Here is an 8,147-nt window from a genome sequence, read left to right as displayed (position 1 = left end):
ATACATGTGTTAAGTTACCAAACTCCTATTTCATTGTGACATTTCCCTAACATGTAAACAAAACTCGAGCTAGTTTAGCATTTCCATAACATGTAAAAATAATGGAGCGATCTCACTTTAGAAAGTAATGCATAAAAATTATTGAGTTCAATTATTTAGAAATAATAAAGTAGGGTTTCTAGTTGGATGATTTTGGCTATCTTCTAGTATTATGTATCTTTATGAAAGCTCAAATTCAACAACTTTAGAGAATTTGTAAGTGATTTTCATAGAACTTGGATAATTGAATTCCACAAATGACATATAAGATGGAAAATGGTTGGTTCACACTAGTATGCACATGAAAAGTCACACATTATTTGTTTATGATATGTAACCATTTCTAATCAACTTGCATGTCAAAGGTATAAGACTAGTTGTGATGCAACTGGACAAAGGTAGGTATTATCACAGTCATAACCATTGCATACATATTTGAGATCGACACTTAGCAACACCAAAGAAAATTATCTCAAACATATAAGGTAGTAATGGTTGGTTAATTATCAAACTTTTATGCACATGAAAAATCACACATTGATCACATATGGTATAAAACCATTTCTACTCATCTTCTGTGGCATAAACACCATAGATTATTTACACATCCATTAATTATTTCACCTCATTATTCAAAGAAGTAGGGACTAGTTTCTTTGTAGCTATCTCCATTGTTCTTCTAATTTTTTTCCATATTCTTGAAGAGAGCAACTTATAGTCATTGAAAAAAGTTAAATATAATAAACTAAAAAACATACATAAATTATGGTTATATATTTTAATATAGTTTGAATAGATCTATGCAATAAACTGTTATATTATAATTTAATTTAATTATAAACTAATTGACATTGTTTATTGTAAAATTAAATATTAAAACATAAAATAAAATAAAAATCTAAGTAATTAAAAATGTTGTGTATTAGAACAATTAGGATAATTTTGGAACACAACTTAATAGCTGAATTTGAAATTATAACACAACTTAAAAGCTAAATTTGAAATTATATATTAATTGATTTATGGAGAAAAGACTAAATCTGGAATTATATTTTAATTGATTTAAAAATTTTAAAAATTAAAATTTATTGAATAATGAATTGATTGAATCTTTTGTATTATAATATAAAACACTAAGTGATTTTCAATGGACAAATAATATAAAAAATAGAGTTTCCAAAGTCTCTTAAAAAAATTGAAAGTTAAGTTAATGTTGTGTATTAGAAATATTAAGATAGTTTTGGAACACAACTTAAACTTTAAATTTGAAATTATATATTAATTGATTTAGAGAGGGAAAGCATTAAATTTGGAATATTGTTCTAATTGATTTAAAATTAAAAAAAAAATTACTAAATAATAAGTTGATTGAATATTTTGTATTATAATGCAAAATAATAAGGGATTTTCAATGGATAAATAATATAAAAATTAGAATTTTGCTTCAAAAAATAAAGTTTCCAATTTCTCTAACAGACTTGAAACAAAACAATTTGGAAAAACCTCAAACACTAACAATAGATAAATGCATGTTGGTTGTTGGCTTCCTCTTGATTCTCTCATGTAGCCTGAAAGTTCTAGTCCATAAGAATCATTTACTAATTATCATGTTGTTGTTGGGCAATTTCTTCTTTTTTAATTTATTCAACAACTAATTTAACTAGATTCAAAACCATATGATAAATAGCAGTGCACCTAGCTTGAAAAGATTGTGTTTGCCTCTTCTAACCATACATATTTTCCATGATGAATGCATATTTAGTATCTCTAATTTCTTCATGATAGTGCATCCTACCATTCACATAGAAAATTGAACTCCTATTCTCTTCAATAAGGCTTTCCTCTCATCTCACAACTCCATGGATATTAGTGGCTTGACGTAGCCTCAAAATGTGAATTGTGTTCCATTCTGAAATCATTAGAGAACAACCACAAATTCCATCTTCCAATTCTCATACATTTAATGAGTAAACATTTTCCTACATCCTTTCAAACAAATGGTAGTTGAGTAAAATACCTTCAAAATCAAAGTTTCTCCTCATAAATTTGGACACTAAATTTATGTTTTTCCATGTGAATAGAGGTGCTTTATAAGGTCTTCAAAGAATAAACTGAGAAAATGTACCCAAGCAATTCCAATAGGAAAAACCACAAGGTTCAACAAGCCACTAAATGAGCCACTCAAGTGAATTGTGATCCCAAAAACATAACCTTGTTGAGCATTCAAGGTCGTAGGAAAGAAAGTACTAATTCAAATGGGTTTGAAATAGAGCAATTCACCACAATGCAAGAAACCATAGAGCCTCCCTTACAAGCATTCTAGGATAACCCTCAAAAACCGTTATGCCAACTGCTGGAGCACTAAAGTCATTTCTTAAATAATTACTCTACTTCAACATCAAATCATAAGTCTCTGAAGTTACTACTAAGGTAATGTTCATGGAATGTTGACTTCCCTTTTTCCTTGCCACTTGAATTTCCACTTGGTTTTCATGAAAATCATACTCATAACTATGTCTTGAAAAATTAACAAATATGAAAAAGTGAAGTCTTTATAACCCTTACAAATTTACTATCTTCAAAGAGGATGAACTAGTCACCCATTCCACTTGGTTTTTATGAAAGCATACTAACTATGGTTTGAAGAGCTAAGAAGTAGGGAACGATGATACTTTATAATTCCTACAAGTTTGCCATCATTTAGAGAAGAGGAACTATCAATTTGATTATTACAACCCAATCCTAATATCAAATAAACTCTTGATATGTCTTGTAGAGAGCAGTTTAAATCTTTGGAAAAGAGCCACAATCTAACTTGGCTAACTAGAACTTCTTCAAAGGTTGTTTCTTGATTTTATTAAAGATAAGAAAACCCCTTTAGCCTACCATGGGTAAAAATGATATATGATTAAAAAATTTACTTTTTTAAAAATTAATAAAACTTTTTATATCATAATTTAAAATATTCTGTATTTACAATTTAATTCACAATTTAATGTAAATTTAATTCGCCAACATAATTTATATAATCCAAAAATAAATATAAAATAAAACTATAATATGATCCAAAATTAAATGTAATTGAATTCTCAAATATACTATAATATAGATGTATTAATTTATAAAGAAACTAAAATTATTATTTTACAATATTTATGAATTAGGATATCATTTATGTTCAGGACTAATTGAATAAGTGAATGGTGGAAATTTGATACTTTTTATTGAAACATTCATTTTATAATATATATAAATTTGAATATTGTGTATATTTATAGGCAAATATGTAAGAATTAATATAATTTTTATTTAGTTTAGTAAAAAATTGTAAATGGAATTCATATGAGTGATCTTATGGCATAATACTTGCTAAGATTTTGCAAATGGGTAGTAAGCTAAGTGGACTTGATTGTGGAGAAAAGTGATAATTAAGGGTGCATGAATTATTAGAGTCTTTCGATGAATGAGCTCCTTGGAAATCCTGATTATAAACTACCACAATTGTGAATTGTTCAATAATGGGAAAAAAAGCTCATATTCAAAACTAAAAAAAACACATTCCTAATTTTATTATAAAAATAAATATTAAAATGAACGAAGGAATTTTTCACTTTTATTTTTCTTGTCAATCTCCAAGATAAAACATATATATCTCTATGGACGCTAAAGGCTTCCACGATGAAACATCCTAAACAACTTCTAAGATGAAACATGAAAATTTGGGGGACTAAAGACTAGATTTGTGGGGACTAAACATTATATCTCTATGGACTCTAAAGTCTTAGAGGATGAAACATGCATAACAACTTCTAAAATGAAACATGCAGATTTAGGAGACTAATTACTGGATGTATATTTCATAAAAAGTGTAGATCTTTATGCACCAAAAGTAAACTAATATACAATTTGTTGTATCAAACCTAAATTATTTATTTTTCTTATATCCATACAATACAAACATAAAATTGATGAAATTAAATATCTCTAAAAAAAATCCACAAATATAATCCAATTTACTCATTTAAATAGTTACCCAACTATCCTTGAAAACTTGCTTATTTTTCAACTATAAAGATGATCACACTACCCAGAAAATTGGGCACTCACAGAAAACTTGATCATAGAATTATTCCTACGATCTTTTTAAAGTAAATACCTTTGCTATTCTAAAGATAGTAATGGTGGAGTTAAATAAATAACCACGGAGAGGGATTGTAATTCTAGAGCTATCAAATAAGCTTTATATTTCTACATGTATCCTCTTCTTTTCAACTTAAGATTGCAATCACCATGCTTAGAACATACCAATCCAAAAGAACAGTTCCTTTCCTGTTATTCTTTTAGCTACATGTACAAGGCAACAATCATATATAATTACGAGAACAAGCCCACAGAGCCTGGAAAGGGCCACAAGAGAAGCCTGGCCTGGAAATGTGTACTGACGTTTCTATCCATGCAGTTACCTTGCTTTATGAACAAATATGTACTCTGTTTTAGTGCAACCATTTTAAAGATTAAGCAAGAGAACCAGATTGACACCATTCTTAATATACGTGTTTATTCTACTTGATTTATTGCGTAGATTTTTTATGGATTTGAATTCTTATTTCCCTGTATATTAGTATACCCTTCTGAGGAGTCTTGCACCATAGCTGCTGCTTTGTCCAAAAAGTAGCACATTGCCAACCAAAAGTAGATATCAAAATATAATTGTTAATTTTGTATAGACAAATAGGTCTGGATTTATATTTATAGTTATTTAAGACTGAGAATCTATTAATACTTCTTTATCTTTGCTTTTTTTTTGGAATAACAGTCTTAACCATAAAATGATTTTAAAATCTGGAACTTGCTGAAAATTATTTGTGTGGGATAGCGTAGTTTGCCCTGATTTAATTGACTCCATATAGTGGTTCTTGTAAAGCAACTGGTTATTGGAAGGCATGCTGATGTTTCTTTTTCTTGTAATACAGATTACAGTGCGAGCAATCTGAGTGATGGGGCTGCTTGCAAGAAGCTTGTGCTTGTAAAATGGTATCCCACCGAAAAAGACAACGGTGGCTATATCCATGGCCATGATGAGAATCCACATTAATCAGGAGGCTTCAGAGTTGAGAGATACACCACCAGAGTTAGCAAAACTAGTTCCTGAAACAATAATTTATGCAACATTGTAAATCATCATCATCAAGGAGATTACATAATGAGGAAAAATACATACAAGCTCATATTCAGAAGAATCAGTAAAAATACATACAAGATCATGTTCAGAAGAAAGAGGAAAAATACACCCATAATTAACAGACAATCCAGACCAAAATATTGTATATTCAGTCACCCTAAACAAAAGGATACCTACTTATTTTTATTTTTATTAATTATAAAATTAAAGTTATAACTCTTACTTTTATTTAAATTTAATTTTAATATTTATATTAATTTTTTTTCAACGGTAACAAAATTAATGATAATCATTACACGCAGAGTACTTTGATCCATCCTGTGATGAGCGTTAGAAACCCCGGTGTAAATATAATAAAAAATATTTTGGAAGAGTACATATAATTCCAAAAAATTAGAAAAGTCTTTTTTTAACAACTTAATTGTTAAGATGTCTATATTTTGAGGTTTTTGATATTTATAAATGAATCACACATCAAAAACATAGTTAAAATTTTTGAAATAACAAAGCTTTTGAATCCGGCTCATATTATTTTAAAAACTAAATAATATAAATACAATATAAAAAAGTAGTCTTTTTAAAGCGCTTTTCTTAATTGCTCAATCTAGTTTTTATCAAACTTTTGCTTTAGGAAAAAAAAAATGACCGCTGAAACTTTTATGAGAAGAAAATGGTAAATATGTAAAAAAATTAGAAACTATTAAGGTGAGGAAAGGTGCAAGGTCCAAGTTTTAACTTATTCTCAATCAAAATATTATTATATATTGAAATACAATTACCTGTAAAGCATTCTGAATCAAAATATTATTATATATTGAAATACAATTACCTGTAAAGCATTCTGAATTTTTGATATGATGAGAGGAGTGAGGCTTTGTATCTGCTCCAATGGTTTTAGGGTAAAAGTAGAATCTAAATAGTCGTTTGCTCCAATTTCACCCATCACATACAAAGCTTCTGAGAAATGATTCTGGCAATCTGTCATTCAAATGGAACAAAGTATTACATAAAATTGTATTCAGAATTAAATTAAAAAAAAAAATTGTATGTACTAATAACATTACCAGAATTTGCTGTGCATGTTGTTTGTTTCAACTCTTGGAACCATCCAACTTGCACATCTAAGGATAATTCTGTTTGAGTAAGTATTAATCTTTCAGTTAAGAATGAAGGGTCCAATGCAGTGGCACCAGCAACAGCAAAGTTGACTCCAGATTCCCTCTCACTTAGTGGCAATGTGCCCACTTTAAGATAAGGCTGGAGGAAAGGAAACCCTAATGCAGTCGCTGTACACACAATATAAACATCAATACACAAAATATATATACACAAAATATACATACACAAATATATATATATACACAACACTTATTATGATAATGGAGAGTGTGGCATACCCAAAAAGTCTATGACTAGACGTCCATTTGAACAACGTCCTGTTGGATGGTGAAAAAAGGTTTCCCCGTAGGGAGAAGACCCAATATCACGGAAAACCAAAGGAGATGAAGCCAATCCATTTCCAGTGTCAGTTAATGAATCTCCAAAACTATACATTGCTGTAAAACATGGTGTCGCTTTCACCTGTTTTACCTGACTAATACAAATCATCAGCATCACCAGCCCTAACAACAATCTTGTGCGTCCCCTCATCTTTGCTTAGTGGAAAAATATATCTAAACCTCTCTTATATTGGCCTTGAAACCAATTCACTCTCGATACCTTTAATTGCCTATTCCTCTCGAGCTCATGAAAGAGATGGCTTGATCTAAAATTGTGATGGATAGATCTATACTTATAGCTTATTCTAGGGATCAATCTATTGTAATTTTGACTCATAAATCTCAAAGTAATAATAAGTTTCATGCAAACTTCTACAAATAGTTAGCATGCGTGCTAATCACTCAAGTTCACAAGTTTAATGGGAAGTGCACTTACCAACACTCGAGGTTCACCATGTGTAAACAAAAAATGCTTTATTTAATTGGTCATAATTAACATGCGTGCTAATCACTCAAGTTCTTTTACCAAATTCATTGTGAGCATGTTTATTCATAAGTGCACTTACCAGCAGTTGAGGTTCACTCTGTGTAAACAAATAAAAGAGGTTCACTCTGTGTAAATAAATAATGTTTTTGTTAATTTGTCATCATTCATGGCCAGCATGGTTAGTCGGAAGTTAGAGTTGAACATGGATAGACAAATTAATGTCTCAAAGTGATATTATAAATTTAATTTATAAATCTTAAAAATTATTATATGAGTATATATTATATACTATTTAATACAGTAGTTTAAGTTCAATTAAAAGTTAATATGTGTAATAGTTATTTTTTTAATTTTATAATAATATTATATAAAATATTTAAAAAAAATAAAATGTATTATTTTTTATATTATAAATTTAATTGATGAATCTTAAGAATTTTTATATCTAATATATATATATATTTTTTCTAAGTTAAGACTAACCTAAGTACCCACGGGGGATTTGAACCGGTGACCTATCGCAAGGAGTGCCTTAACAATGCACCCATTCACCGTCAATCCAAAGCCCCGTGGGCATATCTAATATATATATTTAGTAATGTAGTTTAACTTCAATTAAAAGTTAACCTGTCTAATAGTTATTGTTTTAATTTTATAATAATATTATATAAAATATTTTCAAAAAATAATAAAAAATGTTATTTGTAATAATATAAATTTAATTTATAAATTTTTTTTTTTTTTATATCTAGAATATATATTTAGCACCTTAGTTTAATCTCAATTAAAAGTTAGCATGTGTAATACTCAACCATGACTTATTGCTTTAATTTTATAATATTATTATATAGAATATTTAAAAAAAAAATAATACAAAATATTATTTGAGATATTATAAATTTAATTTATAAATCTTAAGAATTCTTATATGTATTATATA

General features: G+C 28.3%; 1 protein-coding gene across 1 annotated transcript; it reads right to left on the bottom strand.

The window, feature by feature from the left end:
* Nucleotides 1–5,130: 5,130 nt before the first annotated feature.
* Nucleotides 5,131–6,871, bottom strand: LOC149201929 (GDSL esterase/lipase At1g28570-like). The gene is made up of 4 exons (XM_089401410.1): nt 6,619–6,871; nt 6,286–6,507; nt 6,051–6,199; nt 5,131–5,187 (listed from the first exon to the last, which is right to left on the bottom strand). The coding sequence occupies exons 1-4, from the start codon at nt 6,869–6,871 to the stop codon at nt 5,131–5,133; spliced, it is 681 nt and encodes a 226-aa protein (XP_089257536.1).
* Between the last annotated feature and the right edge of the window lie 1,276 nt (nt 6,872–8,147).

The sequence above is a fragment of the Pinus tabuliformis genome, chromosome 2_1 (genome assembly GCF_031772625.1).
Source record: "Pinus tabuliformis cultivar Carrire ecotype Pingquan chromosome 2_1, CPIR1, whole genome shotgun sequence".
In the NCBI taxonomy this organism is placed as follows: domain Eukaryota; kingdom Viridiplantae; phylum Streptophyta; class Pinopsida; order Pinales; family Pinaceae; genus Pinus; species Pinus tabuliformis.
The sequence above is the reverse complement of the archived record's forward strand: the minus strand, read 5'-3'. Positions and strand labels throughout refer to the sequence as shown.